Source organism: Thunnus maccoyii, chromosome 23, assembly GCF_910596095.1.
Source record: "Thunnus maccoyii chromosome 23, fThuMac1.1, whole genome shotgun sequence".
Classification (NCBI taxonomy): domain Eukaryota; kingdom Metazoa; phylum Chordata; class Actinopteri; order Scombriformes; family Scombridae; genus Thunnus; species Thunnus maccoyii.
Genome location: NC_056555.1, coordinates 3,624,838 through 3,643,129, shown reverse-complemented (window position 1 = coordinate 3,643,129; position 18,292 = coordinate 3,624,838). Strand labels below are relative to the sequence as shown.

The following is an 18,292-nucleotide window of genomic DNA, read 5'->3' as shown; positions in this document are numbered from 1 at the left end:
CTAGAGCCCGACCGATATATCGGTCAGCTGATATTATCAGCCGATACCAGCCTATTACAGATATATTGCTATCGGCGTATATGTTGTCCAATATGCGCCGATATGTTTTTTTAAAAAAAATTCTAGTTATATAGGTAGTATTTTATGTATGTTTGATCCTTAATTCAAATTTAATATATACGTACATATGTTTTTTTGTTCTATGTGTTTTTCATTTATAGTTATTTATAATTATTACATTCTCAGTGAAATTTACCGTTCCAATGCACTGATGTCATTTGATACAATAAAGTTTATTGTTAAACTGTAAAATATCTTGCCTCCATTACATATCTTTGTCGCGACTGTTTGATAGCCACATTTGAAGGATCACTGCAAAAAAATGTGTGTTTATGATTATATTCTGTATATATAAGATTATCGGCCGATCTATCAATATCAGAATTTTTTACTCCTTTATATTGGTATTGGCATCGGCCCCAGAATTCCAGTATCAGTCGGGCCCTACTAGCAGCTGTAGTTTAGTGTGCATATGCCCTTATATTACTGAATTTGTTCACCCTTGCTAGGATTTTGCAACCCTGTTCAGTTTTGATGCTACATTGGACATTGTTTCAGCTGGCCAGCTTCAGATGATAGCTGCACCCGTGCTGCTGTGCTGTGCAAAATCAATAAAGTGGTCAGGTCATGGACAACCTAAATGGGTCACCTGGGTTTAATAAAGTTTTATGTTGGTGTCGGATAATGGAATGCAGATACGTTGAATGTTTTGGCTGGGAACAGATTTGCGTTGGAATGATTAAATTTAGGGAATAACTTGATAAATTGTGCACACAATATTTCAAACATTTTAACACCTGACAGCTGCAGGGCTCAGGTAATAGCAGTAGCCAGCTCGACACTAATGCAACAACTATACTCAAAGGTCTTTTCTGAAAAGGAGTGCCTACACTTTAATGATCTAAGCATCTGCAGACAAACATATACATGTGTTTATATAAAACAGCTCTTCTTCAGTTTGGTGCATTGGGATAGATGAGAGCAATGGTGGTTTATTAGGAGTAAGGACAATCAGTTATAGGAAACAATCCAAGATCCAGGATTTATGGGTATAAAGAGATGGAGTCAGACATCTGATAGCCAGCATTTTCTCTAATTCTGAAAATGAACCAAGACCAAACCACAGTCTGGTCTAATGTCTTATTTGGCTATTTCTTTAAGTGTTCAGAATGGATCCAAACACAAGAAAAGTTGTTCCTAGCAGCTCATTCTACACAGAAATCATCCGAGGCTGTAATCACCAAAGTTCAGTGCTGGGAAACAGAACTTGTTTAGACTCCCCTGCTGCCAGAAACTCTAACCTGGCAAAACGACAGGTCACCAAATCTCTGTCCAATTAATGAGCTGCTGGGAGTGCATGCGACTTTTGTTTACAAGTTCTGATTTGTTTGTAATTAGTCAATGTAAGCCTTAATAAGCCAAATAAAAAAAAAAATCAAGTAAACTTTTCCATATGTTTTAAACCAAAGATGTGTGATTTTACCCTTTGTCACATATAAGCTTGTGAGACTATAACCACCTGCCCGACTAGAGGACACAAAGTTCTCTCATTCCTGACTGAACTGAGAAACATCTCATGTCAGTGCTGTTGGTCAAACACGCAGACACACAGTTATCTGATGTCATTGTGATGTTCTGTCCTTCCTGCTATGTTGGAACACTGGAAACACTTCTTCCTCTCTTCCTCTATCTCTCTCTCCCTCTCTCTCCCTCCATCTCTCTCTCTCTCTCTCTCTCATCCTCATAACTCAAGCAGATTGCTGTGCTGCTGATAACCCTTTTTCCTTTCCAGCTGCTCTGAAGAAGTGAAACACACATCGACAAGGAAAGTCTGCGAAGAGGAAGCAGAATGAGAACAAGCGGGAACCCTCCTCTCCCACTTTTCCCAATGTCTTGTGTCTTTTCTCTCTCTCTCTCTCTCTCTCTCTGCCTCTCTCTCTCTCTGTCTCTCTTCATACGAAAGAAAGGACCTCTGTGTCTGTGGTCCGAGTGTCCCAACTGCTCTATGGGCCTACCTTTAACCCTCCCACCCCCACCCTTCCTTTTACCCTTTCTATGTAGTGCTATCCCTCTGCTCCTCCTTCTTCCTCCTCCCTCCTCCTCCTCCTGCTTTCTGGTGATAGTACCTGATTGCCTGTCTTGTCTGAGCATCCATGTTAAAACCAAATCAGGTGATTAATCCTCAGTGCGCAAGAGGAAAGAGTGACTCTGGGTGGGGTGGGGGGGAGTCGTTGGCCTCATGTTAGACTCGGTGGTTTAAAAACAGACATCTCAATTGCAGCCTGATCTTAGGTAAAGCTCCCACGAAAGCAAACCTAACCCTCCTCCTCCTCCTCCTCCTCCTCCAGCTCTCTCACTACCTCTTCATCTTCCACCTCCTCCATAAGTCCCACACGAAACCGACTCGCTGAAAACCAAAAACAACAAAAAATTACCTCCATGCCTCATCCCCATCCATCAGCCCCCCTTTTCTTGCTCCATACACCTTCATAGAGAGGCAGGGACTTGCAACCGCTCACCCTCGTTCACTCTTACAACATGCCATTCCTACTGCATGTGTCCACTCACATGTGCCTCATTTGTCTGCCACTGCCTCTTTCACTAATCTTTCCGTCTGTCTTCTGTTTGTCTGCTTGCCCAGCTGCATGGGAAGGCCTGCACTGCATTTGTATGGTTTCCCCTTTTTTCTGTTTTGTTTTTGTTTCTTTCATTTTCCCTTTTTTGTACTGATGTACATTTATTTATTGTTGTTGTCGTTAGTAGCGACCCTGGTCCTTCTGCTTCCTTCCAGTGCCTTGGGTTTTTTTTTTTTTTTTTTTTTACCATTCTCCTCCTAGCTGTAGTAGAGTAGAGTGGTTTAACTCTTCCCCATCCTCGTCCTGTGTAGGTCTGGCTCTCTAAAACACCCCCTCTCTATGGGCCTCCGACCACCACTTAGCCCCATAGACTCTTTTAGGAGCGAGTGGCTGGGACTCCTCTCTTCCCACCCCTCTTCTCAACCTGTCTTACACATCCACTCCTCATTCACACACACTCACACACTTGCATTTTTATCTCCCTCTCCTTTTCACACACTCAACCGAGCAGACACTCAAAAGCACGCACTCTGGTATGCACAAGCTCTCGATTCCACAATCACACACACACACACATTCACACAACCACATTTCACCTGTTAGCCGAGCACTAGAAAGCCTCCATTCATCCCTGAGTGTACTTCAGAGAGTCCTCCACTTTGTCCATCAAGCGCCTGAGAGGAGAGAGAGAAAGAGGTAGCGGGCCTGGGACGGGGCAATGGAAGGGACATTAATTACCCCCTCATCCAACCCCCCCCCACACCTCCATAGGACTGTGTGTGTACATCAAAGGCCAGTCCTTTTGCAGCAAGTGGTGCCCATTCACAGAGAGATGCTCATTCAGGCCCTAATGACTCAGGCCCAGTGAAAGACCACCTCCCTCTCCCAGCCCCAACTCCCATCATCAAACTTACAGTCCCCCAACACTGCAGCACATGCATGCCACCTTAACTGTGATCTCAACCCCTTCCACAACCATCGCCATCGCCACCTTTCCTCCTCTTCCCCCTTCACCCTCCTCCTTGCACCCTTCAGCCCCCCCTCCTCCCACCTCCACTGCCCAGCTTCGGGAACGTGGTTTTTCCAGCGTTGACTGTTAAAGCCAGTTGTGATATGTTCCATAGACAAACAGGCAACCAGCGCTGCCCCCAGACTACCTCCTGCTTTTGTTTTTTCTCTGCATGCCCTCCCTACACTCCCCCTTCAAACCCCATTTCTCAGTGTGTGCACCCCTCCTTCCCTCATATACCTCTCCCATTGTGGGCCATGATGGGACTGATTCTCTCTTTTTTTCTCTCTCTGTTCCTCTGATCATCATTTCTTGTCAATCATCTTGTCATTGCTCGGTCCTTGGAGCACTTCGCTCTGTTGTTTGACCCGTTGTCCCCCCCCTCCCCCTCCCCCCGCACCACCCTTGCTGCTCCCTCTTGTCGTCATCGTCACCCCCTTTTCTTTGCTTTCGTCTCTGTGCCCACATTTAAGGCAGCTTGTCTTGGAAATGTTGGACATGTATCCTCCCCTCCCTCTCTTTCTCGTCTTCCTCCTCCATCCTAACGCAAGGGAATCATTGCTGACACAGTGTGGCTGTTTGATATGGAAACATGGATATGACAGAAACTCCATCGGCGACAACAGCAACATCAACATCAGAATTAAAATTCCCCTTAACGTACATCCCAACCCCATTCCATCCCTAAAACCCCACACTTCTATCTTTTTTTAATTTACTTTTTTCCATTTGTAAGCCCTGATTCTCCTCCCTTCCCCTTACCCACCTGCCTACCTACCGCTTCATTTTGTAAGCTACACACTGATACTGATCATTTTCATTTATTTTGTTTTGTTCTTTTGATTTGCTCTGGGGGATTCATCATTTGTTTGGGGATTAACACTCTAACAGGGATTTTGGCGCTTCTTCATCGCTTCTTGCTTCTTGGCTTTGGTTTTTTGCTCAAACGCCAAGAGGGGCTGAAGGTCTGGTCATTTGGGCTTCTCATTAACCTGCTGCTCACTGTTTGTCCCCTTGTCACTTGTGTTTTAGAGAAAGATGAGGCTGCAATTGAGAGCTCTGAGTTCAATGCCACGTCAGTAGCTGATGTGGACAAGCGGGTGAAACGGCGGCTACTTATGGGTAACTCTTTTCTTCCTCTTTCTATGTGTTGCCATGGCGCTTGTGCTTGTATCCCCGACTCTACTCCTCTCCGTTCCTCCTCGTTCTCCTCTCTCTGTCTTTATTTTGTTTTAATCTTTTTTTTTTTTTTAAAAAAACCTTTGGTGCCCACTGTGTCTACTCCCACAGTCACAGTTTTGTTGCAACTGTATAACGTGATGAAAAAGGAGTAAAAGAGGTCGCTGTTTTCCTTTAAACCCTTCCTCCCTAACTCTACCTACCAAACTTATGGATGGCTCTTAGGTTTTCTCAATGACTAACATTTACTTTCTTACTCCAAATGTTTTGTGTTCCATTCCCCTCATTTTTGATTAACCGTGTTACAGAACAGGATACCTTACTAGCAAAACAAACCCCCTGAAAAGGTTGTACACCCAACTTGGAGCCCCATGATTACAGAGCTACGCCATGAAAGTTTTGCGCTTTACTTTGTAGAATATTCTCAAAATCAAAATTCTCAGAAGGGGCAGTAAAGGCAAGGAAAGAAACACCAGTCCCAATGCTATCCCTTTGTGCAGGTGAAAATATCTTAGACATCACAGTCCTTGTTGAAGTCAGCATGACTGGACAACTCTGTGACCAAATGGATACTTGGTCCTTAAACCTCCTCACGTTGAAGACTTCAACTCACACGTCAGCCCTCATTTTATGAGATTTTTATCATCAGATGTGTCTTTTAGAACTAAACCAATGTCTGTTCTTTTGGTAGGTGTGAAACATGTTGCTTTTGTTTCTGGGGGCTGCATGAACAACCCTAAAGAACCCCTGGGCATCTTTTGACCACATTTTTGGCATCACTAGTCAAACCTGATCCGATCTCTTTTTCAGTTCATCTTTGCGTGTTCTATTCCTACTAAAAATACCAAGGGATGGCGATTGATGAAAATTAGTATCAAGGATTCTTCTAATTAAAAAAATATATCAGGCCACAATTTGGTTTCTGAAGGACAGCACAAAGACATTCCTTGCTTTTAGACCTTCAAACTGTCTTTCAGTGACTTAATTAATGTTTGTTGTTTTGACCTGATCAATCTGACCTACCGAAATTCAAATGGATGATTCGATCAATTTCTGAAGTACCACTCTCATGTCCTGCTGTTTTGAATTTAACCTTTCTTTTACTTTCTATGACAGAAGTACATCAGAACTCCCTCCCAGCATCTGGTACTCTAAACCTATGTGCTTTACAGTCTGTAGTTTATTAAACTACATTCCATACATATACAAGTTTCATTTCAGCAGGTTCTGGCCAGTTTGGCTAGGAGGAAGAGTGGAGAATATGGTTTCAGGGACACTTCCTTGTCCCTGTCCTACCTGTCTGTCCTTCTCTCTCCTTTCCCAATTACCTTTTAACTGAATATTTTATTTCCCCTCACTGGCTAAACCCTGCTTCACCCCTGTTGTACCAGCATGTCAACTGTCCTGATGGCGTTCCAGTTGAGACCTGTAGTGTTCCAGGTCTATGCGATTGTATGATTGTATACAACCCACTGGGATCACATGGGAAAACCCAACTGGGGTTAAAATGAATGATCCCCTGTATGGTGGTTTTCCTGTCAAATCAGACCTTCCACGATGAGATCAGGGTCACCCACAGCAGCACCTTGAGCTACTGATGCTGCGTGTTGTTAAAGACATTTCAGACTAAAACAGAGTCTGAAGTTTGAAAGGCTCTGTGGACACCATGATATCCAGATACCCTTTGTTCCAGTTGCCTTGAATGTGCACAGATTGAAAAATTGTCTAATGGAATAAAGTTTGAAACAAAATGAAAAGTTATTCACTCATGTCAGCCAAACCTCTGTTGAAGTTGGCTTCACCACTAAACATACAGCAAGTTGGACTGGTGTTAAATGTGAAACTTAAGGGCAGTTTGGGTGAATCCAACTGAATTTCATGAGAACTGCACATCATTCATTTGCAACTAACTAAAACAGTGTGTACAACTTTGCAATAAATTGATCTTAGTAGTAAATTTGTCAGTAGTTGTAAATTAATCTTAGTAGTAGACATTTAGTTTTACCCTCCCTTAAAAGTGCAATCTCAAACTGTATCAGTGCCATACACATGTTGAATTTAGAATGGATCGACATGGATGAACATGCTCTAACCCTAACTCTAATAGTAGGATGCTAACTCTAATTTATTTCAATATTAACCTAACCGTAACCCTACCATGCCAGCATTGTCCGTATTTTAATGTAACGTTTAAAGTTGGAGTCAGTTTGAATATGCACGTGTGCCTCAATCATGCATATGTGCATGTGGAACACGTGCATGCGTAGGGTTGTTGAGAGCACAGAGGCCCCATCAGTGCTGCACTGGCACAGCCTGAACAGCATCAGTATGTTAGATTTGACACTGCTATCATTTTGTCTGCTTCCTCTGACACGCGGTGCTCCTGTCTCTGCCCCCACTGCCATCACACAGCGCACACAACACACTTGATCAAGACAAATGGAACTGCAGCCAAGGCTCTAATGAAAAGGTGCTGCTGAGACGAGGCTAGAGACAGAGAGCAAGGCCGAAAGGAAAGAGAGGAGGGAGTGTGGGTGACTCGATGAAAAGTCATTCTGAGACATTTCATGATGTTGATAATGAATAAATATCAAAATCAGAGGCCAGGTGCTAGACACATGTGCAAAATATCAAAAGAGAGACTCAGTGGTGCTACAGTGGCTGTGGCCCTGGATTCCAAATAAACCATCACCTCAGGACAGATGGAGCTAAGCTGAGGTGTGTGTATTTGTGCATATGTGCGTATGTAGGTGTATTCATATAGCATGATTCCAGGCCAAAGCTACGTATGCTGATTGACAGCTAATTTAGGTGCCCATCAAGGCGCAAAAGGGGATCTTGTTGAGTGCTGAAAGGTGATCGTGCCCCTCTCACTTTTTTACAGCAGTGCAGCAGTTGCTGTTACTTAGCATGATGCTTTAGTATACACAGTGCACATGGTTTTCTCTCTCATGTGCTCCAGTTTTAATCAATAGAACATGTGTCCTCCTCTCATGGAAACAGCAGTTTGCAGTGGTCAGCGTTTTGGTGCAAGCAGTATGACAGACATGTGTATACTTACGGTCTTTTCCTCTCATTCCTCTGACCATCGCTGACATATCGTAATCCCTACAGATGAAGTTGCCTCTTGGTTCAGTCTGCAAAAGGAAAGTGTCTCCTTTCAATTCCAATCCTCTACGAATGGTACATCAATATCTGAAAATGTGGCCTACTCCTCTAATCATGTTGATTTCATGGTCAAAGTACCCAATAACTCGTCTGTATAATCTAAATAGGCCTAAATAGACTACAGTTAATATTGTTGAATTCCAAATTTTTGGATTGTCTGGGTGAATAAAATTTGCTAAATGAAATTAAATTCAAGTTCATCACTGTTCTAAATTCATATGCTGACTTCAAACTTGCTAACCACAGTGACACACTTCAGTGGTTTCAAGTATAGGTATGGCTGTGTTTTTCCTCATAACCTGTTTCATCTTTTTAAAAAAATAATCGATTAATCTAGAATGGTCAATAAAAGCATGTGAATTCTCATTATTGACCGCATAATAATTTTCAGTGGACCCTTTTTAGATGAAGCCTCAAAGAATTGTTTGTCATTTTGTGGAATATGCTTGTCTTTCTTTTCAAGTCCATTAAATATGAAGCTACAGCCAAGAGACAGTTAGCTTAGCTTAGTTTAGCATAAAGACTGGAAGCAGAAGAAAACAACTAGCTTGGCTCTGTTCAAATGTAACATAATCTGCCTTACCAGCACCTCTACAGCTCACTGATTAACACATTCTGACACACTTGTTTGTTGGTTTTATGGGCGCTTCGTAACCAGTAACTTCCTGGAGTCGCCACCCTCAGGACTCACCACCATTCAAGACTCTAAGGAGTAACTGTGTTAATAAGTGAGCTTCGAGGTGCTGGTTGTATGATTCTATTACCTTTGGACACAGCCAAACTAGGTGCTTACAGTTTATATGCTAAACTAAGCTAATCGTTTTTTTTCTTCTGTTTTGTTTTGTTTTTTGGGTTTTTTTTGCTGTAGCTTCACATTTACTGCACAAATATGTGAGTGAGAGAATGATATCAACCTTCTCATCTAAATCTTGGCAATTAAGTGAATAAGCATATTTGACAATGTGAACTACAATTCATTATGGGCATCTCTGCTGCAACAAAAATCCAAGAATATATCAGTGGTGAATGTCTAGAAAACAAGTGAAAATGTATCTTAAAAAAATGACAAAACACCAGCAGTATTATTATGTTTTATTGCTTCAGTTACTGTAGCACATAATCAGAAGTTAATTTTCACTTTCTCAATTTTACCCTTGACTTAGTGAACAGTGTCTACAGAGAATTCACCAGCTTTTGCAGGTGTGGTGACTTAAATTTGCTAAACAGCACAAAACTATCCGATTAGAATCCATCATCGGTGATCCCAGTTGTCACGATATAGAAGCTACAAGCCAAAATATGCCCCAGCATTCACACACACACACACACACACACACACACACACACACACAAACCAGACTATAGGACAGAAGAAGTATGCAGGGTTAGATGGAGGGTGTAGAGGCTTGGAGAGGGGGCAGAGGGATGGGGGGGTGAGGGGTTTGTCCAGCACATCAATCAGGCCCGGCGGTGCGTCTGTGTTCCTGCGCTCAGCCTGGCCCTGGGGCTGGGCGTGGCCTGGGGAGAGAGGGGCTCTGAGCAGGACTGTACTCACCCTCAGCTAATGATAGGGCCCACTGTACTCAGTATAAATCACTCTGACCCATAAACACCACCTCCACACACAGCAAGTCTACTCACACGCACACACACCTTTACACTCACACAAAAACTTTCATCCGCAATGATTGTATACACCTGTGCAGGCGGGCAGACCTTGAGACAATACACATTCTCACACACACACACACACGTATACACACTTGACATAGACCTGAGCTGGAGTGGAGAGCGGACAGGGGTCTGCTGTTGTACCCTACAGGGCCCATCAGACAGGCTGCCTGGATGATGGAGTGCCTCTGCTTCCAGGCTTCCTTCCTCTTTGCTGTTTTTCAACAATGCAACATCTATGAAACCTCCTGCCCTCATTCTGAAAAAAACATCTCCATTTAGGACCGAGTTTGGTATTTGAAATAGTTTGCTATCCGGCCCCAGAGCTTCTCCAGAGAGAGAGAAATAGACGTGAAAAGGATTGCAAATGATGAACACAGAGCTTTGGTAGATAAACACGAGGGAGCAACAAATGCAGGCTAGAAAACAGAGATTAAGGAAAGAAGCCATGAGACTGATGTTGTTTGGTGTTGCATGAAGGAACACAAACAAATCTACAAATACCTTCCTGTTTCTTGATAGAAAGCATCAGCCATCTTGGCTCCAATGTGCCTGTGACTCTGCATTCTGAAAGGGCATTATGCTAATGCCTTGACCTCTAGATGTGGATGTGTTTGCCAGCCTGAAAGGGCTTTTCCTATTTCCTCCTCACTTCACTCCGGCACACAATCTCTTGGCATTTTAATTAAATGGGAAAAGCAGCCACAAAGGAGGGAAACATCCCTGATTTACATGTTGCTGTTGTCCAGCAAAAGCCTTTCAATTCCAAAAAATGTCAACTTTTTAGGAAATAAGGAAGATAGATTTGATGTTATGTTTTGAATTTGACCAATTTCTTAACTACTAGGCCATATACTCAAAAAGTTGAAGTTTTACATAGCAGCAATAAGTAGGACTTGGATTTTCTCTGGAATTATTGAAGTCAAACCCACCAAGAGCAGAACAGTAACTAAGTGAAACTTCCTTATTAGGTGTAGTTTTATTGTATCCCTTTCAACAAACATAAGTCAACGTCAAATTTCAGCCTCCTCAGCACTTCTCGAGGCCCATTGGGAAAGTGTGTGCTGAGCTTTGCTAAAGCAACAGCGGCTGGGCAGGTGAGCTGGAGTTACCATGAGCTCGTGTTTGTTTTGGGATCAGCTCAGGCAATATTCACAAGTCCGAGCAAACCTTATCTGCACCACGTACAAGAACATTTTTCTGGAGGAAAATATACATGCCGGTTCTGCCGAGTGCGTTCTAGACTTACAGCACTCAACCTTGCACTAACTTTATTTTTCTATCTACTTACTTTAACCCTACCTTTTTATTTGTGTTAACTGATTTCTTGTCACTTTTGGAAACAGGAGCGACCTTGGGGCCAAAGAGTTCTTCACCCTCCTCTATCAGCACAGTGTCATGTGTTTTTTTTGTCTTGTTGTAATGATACACTGCTGTCAATGATAACCCAATCCTGATTGTGACTCTCTGTGTGTATGAACACTGTATTTATCTCTGTATAAAACGTCTCTTATCATGAAAACTGGGGTGTTGTGATGTAATTTCTTCATCTGTGTGTTGACAAAGCTACATGCAACTTGAGAAAAGACAAGAATACATTATATCCTACTGTGCTGTTGTTTGTGTATTCTTCTACTGCATGAAGCTTTGTCTCAACCCACATCACCTTCAGTGTATGCAGTTTCTTTTTCATGGTGTTTCAGAAGCAGGGGTCATAAGTTAACAGCCCCCTCCTTCTCTTTCTCTCTTTCCGCCTCTCTCCTGCCTCCTGCAGAAACCTGCGCTGTGAACAATGGCGGCTGCGACAGGACATGTAAAGACACGGCCACAGGGGTGCGCTGCAGCTGCCCCGTTGGATTCACCCTACAGCCCGACGGCAAAACCTGCAAAGGTCAGTAAATGCATCAAAGTGTGTGAATATGCGTGTGTGCGAGGTGCAGAGGAGACCAGGTCTGTCTGAGCCTGCTATGACTGGTATCTGAGTGATCCAGGGCCAAACACGACCCCGCCATCCGCTTCACTTCCAACTGCACAGAGCTCTGGTCGCGGTCAGTGCCGCTGCCGCCATTTGTTGTTGTTGATTTTGCCGCTGAGCATTTCTCCACTTCCTACTGCCCGCCAGTGACGTCAATGACGGTGGTCCAAGAAGAGGCCGCCACAGCGTGGGCCTAAACATCCCAAACAGATTATTGAAGCATTTTGGCTTTGCTCTAAACAAACAGCCTTGCTGAATGAGTCTGACCTGTGGGTTCAAGCTGAGTCAAACACTGGTCTTCACAGGCAGCGGTGCCCTTTCCTCAGTAGTGGCAGAGCTGTGAGTAGGCAGGAGGAATTCTGTTTATGAGTTTGGCTGCATCAAAGTGGTCACACGTATTTACAACTTTAATGAGAATTTGAGAAAGTTGGATCATTGCTTGTTTAGAAGACGTAGGGCCTCATGCAAGAACCACTCATACAAACAGAATTTCTTCTTATGAAGAAGGCATGCACGAGTGATTTAAGAACTTCTTGCATTTATCAAAAAATCTCGTTTTTAGAATTTTCTCTCAGGTAATTCAGGAGCTTTTCTTGACCTAGGAATTTGAATTGCTTAATCTGAATAAAATTGGATGTGACTTTCACGTCCCCTTGACCACCTCACATTTTAACTATGGATGACTTTGCTTTTGTAAGACATTTTTTTACGCATCCAACTTCATGTCAAACCACTCGTACTTTATTTCTGTCACAGTGCGGCTCTTGGATGACAGAGAATTGGCAGCTGACAATATGTTGTCATTGTTTCAGGTCTCCTGATATTAGTGATTTACTGACACTACTAAATATGTCATGTTTTTGTCAGCTGTCTTCAAGTCCAGCAGCAGAACTTTAAGCTCTGCTGTGTGAAGTTCTTCTTTTTACTTCTTGGCGTCTTTTTCGTGAATGAAACGTGTCCAGAAATGGAGCAGAACACATAGCCTTTAACAGCTATTTTGGGCTGTTGGTTAAGCTAATTAACAATAGCACCCATTCATGTGAAGTTGACATTCATCAAGATCAAAGCACTTTTTAACAAGCTTGTGCATTTAAGAGAGTTTGCTAAATCTGACTTAGAACATTCATATGAGCAAGTCTCACATAAACAAACTAAGATAGGTTCAGATGAGTGGAAAGTTCCCCAGTGTTTTGCACAGAAGATATTCCTTATTCTTCTTTCTTGGGTAAAACTACCTGAAGTTACTGTGAGGATGATGAAGCTCCACATTCCTTCGCCACATGAGTGGTGTCTGATGGTTGGACGTCATTCTATCCGTTCCTCCTCTGTGTATGGAAGGAGAGATGGAGAGCGGTGGGGAACCTCACCGCTCAGCCCAACCCAACATGTGACAGACATGTTCAAGGAGATGTAGGAGTCGTCATAGCAACAAGGCATAGGTCATGTGACAATGACATGGCTGTTTGCGTGTCGGAATCCAGGCGCCACGTGTGATGTGAGCATGAACTTATAAATTGTATAATACTGGCAGTGTGTGTGTGTGTGTGTGTGTGTGTGTGTGTGTTTGCGAAATGAGTGTCAGGCAGTTTGAGAATGTGGCATGTAGGTGTGTGAAATCCTGGAGCCGGAGCTGTCTCAGGCCTGGCAGGCAGACGAAGCGTCAGCAAACTTTGAGATGTTTGAACAGTGAGGCCCACGCTGACCACTGTCTCTCTCACTCTCTTCCATCCATGACATACACACACTCACACAGACAGCACCATCCAGCTGCAGATGCAGTAAATACAGCGATTGACCGTACAAATCAGTCAATTTCTAATTTGAAGCAATAAGCACAAGAACGCAACATAATTATCATAATTACCATGTCAGAGACCTGATTGGCTGCATTTTTGAGTTGGATTAACATATTAATGTTTGTAAATCAGAAAACAAACATTTTATTAATCATTTTAGCTCTAGCAGCCCTCCATCGTACACCGACAGATGCGTAACACCGCAGTTGCATGCTGGGAGAACATGTCGTCCGCTGCTCTGATGTCAAGTTGAAGCCCAGCTTGTGCGAACACTTCCACTCCGTCTCCCCAGGTGATTTGTGGTCCTGACAGAACCCAGCATTTACAGTGGTGGAAAAATGAAAAGTCCACCCCTCTTTTTTTTTTTTTTTGGGCCCGAGTTGAGTGGAGAAGATGGATAGGAGCGCAGTCCAGCTGTGCCCCGCCCACATAATTTGGCTGTGGATCAGCCGCGGGGCTTCATAAATCCCAGAGCGGGGATCAGCTCTGAGGGGAGCTGAGAGACACAGAGCAGGCAGCGCACATCGATCAGCATCTATCACCCAGGCACCGACAGGAAAACACACACTCTCACACTGATGCAAACATAAACTTATCTATACATGTGCATCAGTGTCAGACACCCTGCAACCTCACCGCTGCTGTTTGTATCTCAGATAGACCCAATGATAACGTTCAGCACTAACAACTAATAGATTGTAGAAAAACGCTCTGTAGGTCTTAAAACCTGAAGTGTAGGTTTATTGCTCAACTCCATCTTTTAAAAGTGTTTGAACATTCCAGTAATCAAACATCCATATCTGGCTAAGCTGGTAGGAACAAGTGGCAACCACATCGACTTCAGGCTTGTCAGGGAATAAATGTTGCCTTTGTGTCCCTGCCTGCTTTTGGCATAATGCATTGACTTTGTAGCCCCTGTTCACTTTAAAGAGTAAGTTAATCCCAGGATGTATTTCTCTAATGGTATCTAGCCATAGAGATAGTTTGGGTCTTATTTGTTCAGGTTTTGAGATAGTCTCTGAGATTTCCACCCTCACCCCAATACCATGGAGGTGAATGGAAATGTATATTTGGTCCCCCAAGAATTGAAAAAATTACACTTAAAATGTAACTGCAATATGTCTTTCCACAACCAATGCCCTCATTACTCTGGACAACCCACAAAACACACCATGAGCAGTTTTTGTTGGAATGATTTTCTACTGAAGATATAGTCCTGATGAAAGCCTGTTCTGTGGATTAACCAGAGTAACAAGGACAATGTTTCTGTAAAAAGAATGAAGAATTCCATTGAATGCCATTGCATTGGGATGGAGGCTGAGATCTCAGAGATGCAAACCTGGACAAATACTGTCTCTATGGCTAGATACCACCAGAGGTTAAGTGAGAAAATATAGTATTTTATTTGTATTTTTGTTTGAGTGAACTGACCCTTTAATACAGTCCTTGGAGCCAGTCAAGGGACTGCATTTTAAGGTAATTTCCACATCCAGTCAATTCCACTGATCCATCAAACAGCAGCTTTTTGTTTTGTTTATTTTTACTAGTTTTTTATTAGACATAAGGTTACACAGTGTAGAGCAGAGAGAAATGAAGGCAGTGTGAGACGGTGAATGAAATGCAACAATGGTTCCCTGATCACACAAGGGATGCTGCAATTACATGCAACCCCCTAAATCACCAGGACGCCTTCATCCATCAATTTTCCAAACTGCTTATGTTGTTCAGGGTGGCAAGCCTTACCCAACCTGCACTGGGCAGAAGGGAGGTTACAAAAACATACAGATGAACACATTCATACTCAAAGCGATTGACAGTTTCCAATTCACCTAAACTACACACGTATTGTGTAGGTGGATTCAATCTCAGGTGACAGTGCTAACCACTGAGTCATTGTGCTGCTTCCTTTCATTCAACCAGAGGAAAATCTGAAATTTTTCATCTTTCCTCCCCGTTAGAGCCGGTCCGTGCTTCAGTCCTGAGCTTTCATTATTGATGGGGACATCCTGTTTGACACAGGCTTCTTGTAACCTTGACGACAGCACACACAGGTTGCGGCAGCTGTCTGAGAGTTAGCTAATCAATATCTCTAGCTGAAGCCTATACATGTGTGTATGTATGTGTGTGGGTGTGTGTCGACTCCGGTGGCACGTGTAATCACAGTCATGTTAGCAGTGTATTGTAGTGCACAGACTGCAGTATAATTGCTGGCATTTAGCAGTTTACAGAACATAGTAGTTAGCGGCAAGATAAGTGCCACGCTGTGAGGTGGTCTCATCTAATGTGCCACTAAATTGCTTGATAGAGACAGACAGCTTCTTCTCCACCTCTCTCTCGCTCTCCCTCTCTCTCTCTCCCCGTCTGCGTCTACCTCGCTCGACAGCCACTGGGATGTGCCCTGTCGTGCCTGTCTATCATAATCATTTCAATATAAACTATGTAGGGCATGTTTAAAACCCACCAGTCTGATAAACGCCCTTTCATCTGTGCTGACAGATGAGGCGGTTCAGCCTCTCACGATGACAGACACGCCAACCCGGGGAGGCGTTTCATCACGGGGCTCTCGTGCGGACAACTGGGTGAGAGAGGGAGAGACAGATAGACTGGGAGAGAGAGAGAGAGAGAGAGGGGAGAGAAGGAAGTTTTTTTTTTGAACAGTTTCCAGATGTTTGATTAGAAGGTGCACATGGGTGGTTGGATGAGTTACTGTATATGTGTGTGTGTGTGTGTGTGTGTGTGTCCCTTAATGCTTCTGTGTTTGTGGGTTAATTAACAAACTTTTAGGTTGCATGTTAGTCTGTACTTTGTGCACATACAAGCTCATGAAAGGCTGGATGTGTGTGTGTGACTGTGGTTATTTGTGTGTTTTTGTGGATAGCGTGTGGTCGGCGTACTAGGCTTTACAGTTCACAGTGTGTATTGGCACCTGAGACACGTCCCCACTGGCCTGCATTCCTCCTCTACCTGAAAAGAACTGAAAACACATGGACACTCACACACACACAACCACACAATCAGATCAAACTAAGACAGGAACATGATTACATCGATTCACCGGGAAACTAACATGCCTCTAAGTAAGAAACATCATAAACATTTATAGAAAAAAACATATGCACAAACCTTTTGTGCTAATCTATCTATCTATCTATCTATCTATCTATCTATCTATCTATCTATCTATCTATCTATCTATCTAGCAGCAGAGCAGGTAACTGAGCCAGGGTTGATGGCAGGGGCTGGGCAGACGGTGTGTAGGTTCCAGAGCTGGAGCTTGTAGACATGACGGTAAGCCGAGCGAGGCAGCAGAACAGGAAGACTAGCAGAGGTGACCTTGAGGCACAAGCAAACAATAGTTAAACTGAGTTCCAAAAAACAACACAAGATTACTTGTGCAAGGATACTAGGAGTTGGCCGAAGCATTGTACCATTGAAGGTGAACGGACAATACGGCGAAGAGTGGAGTGAAGAGCTGGTGTTTAAATACTGCGCACACATTCACAGAGAGAGACAAAGCAGGGACAAACAGGAAACACAAGAGAGGGGTGAGGCACAGCAGAGACCCTAACGGTGACAAATTAAAGGAAAAACCTAAAAAAATGAGTAGAGAAACATAATGAATGCAGATGCCTCCACACAGGTGCACCGCATGGTACAATTAAGCAATTAACATCCAATCATGCTCTGTGGCATGTATACAAATGCTGAACAGGCCCAGTTGATTCTGATATTGTATCAACATGGCAAGAGGAAAAGATCTAGGCCTAAGAGACTTTGAAAGAGGGTTTGTTGGGGCACGGATGGCAGAAGCTTCAGTCACAAAGACTGCTCAACTGCCTGGTGTTTCAACAGGAACAGCGATAAAGTGATATCTGCATTAAGATCTATGGGAAAGACGTTGATAACGCACATTTGATGACTGTGACGTCATGCGTTAGTGCAATATGCAAGGAAAAACAGATGAGCAACTCTTCCTCAGGTGACCGAGAATGTCAATGCAGCACGTGATCAGAGTGTGTCTGCAAGAACAGTCCGTCGACAATTACATAGAGAGGGATATTATAGTAGGGTTGCAGTGCATAAACCCCTCATTACAAAGATGAACACACATTTTAGAGTTCAGTGGTGCAAAAATCATAGGCTACGGTCTACAGACATGTGGAAAAAAGTAATATGGTAAAATGAGTCATCCATCACCATATTGTTGACAAGTGGGCGAGTGCATGTGTGGCAACACCAAGAGAACAGTCCAGGCCTTAATGCTTGACCGCTACAGTGAGGGGATCTGGTGGCTCTGTTATGCTGTGGGGGGCATTTTGCTGGCATGGTTTGGGTCCACTTGTCCCATTAGAGGGAAGGGTCACTGCAAATCAATACAAAGTTGTTCTGGGTCATCACCTTTATCCTATGATGAAACATTTCTATCCTGATGGGAGTGGTGTCTTCCAGGATGACAATGCCCCAATTCACAGGACATGAGGAGTCACTGAATGCTTTGATGAGTATGAAAATGATGTGAATCATATGCTACGACCTTCACAGTCACCAGATCTCAACACAATTGAACATCTATGGGAGATTTTGGCCCGACGTGTTAGTCAGCGCTCTCCACCACCATCATCAAAACACCAAATGAGGGAAAATCTTTTGGAAGAATGGTGTTCATCCCTCCAGTAGAGTTCAGAGACTGTAGAATCAATGCCAAGGCGCATTGAAGCTGTTTTGGTGGCACGTGGTGGCCCAACACCTTACTAAGACACTTTATGTTGGTTTTTCCTTTAATTTGTCACATGTCTACCTCCAAAGGTGGCGGCAGCACAAGATAAAATACACATCTTGTCACCTTAATAAATATATC

The 18,292-nt window shown here is 43.4% G+C and overlaps 1 protein-coding gene across 9 annotated transcripts in view; it reads left to right on the top strand.

The window, feature by feature from the left end:
- Positions 1 to 18,292, top strand: part of scube1 (signal peptide, CUB domain, EGF-like 1) — a 124,544-nt gene that overhangs the window by 75,560 nt on the left and 30,692 nt on the right. For 8 of the 9 annotated variants that reach the window (XM_042403393.1, XM_042403399.1, XM_042403397.1 and 5 more), the window contains 2 exons: positions 4,678 to 4,767; positions 11,438 to 11,554. In XM_042403393.1, the coding sequence (XP_042259327.1) occupies positions 4,678 to 4,767; positions 11,438 to 11,554 (207 nt within the window). The remainder of the gene's footprint in view (positions 1 to 4,677; positions 4,768 to 11,437; positions 11,555 to 18,292) is intronic. The other variant, XM_042403394.1, reaches the window with a different exon arrangement.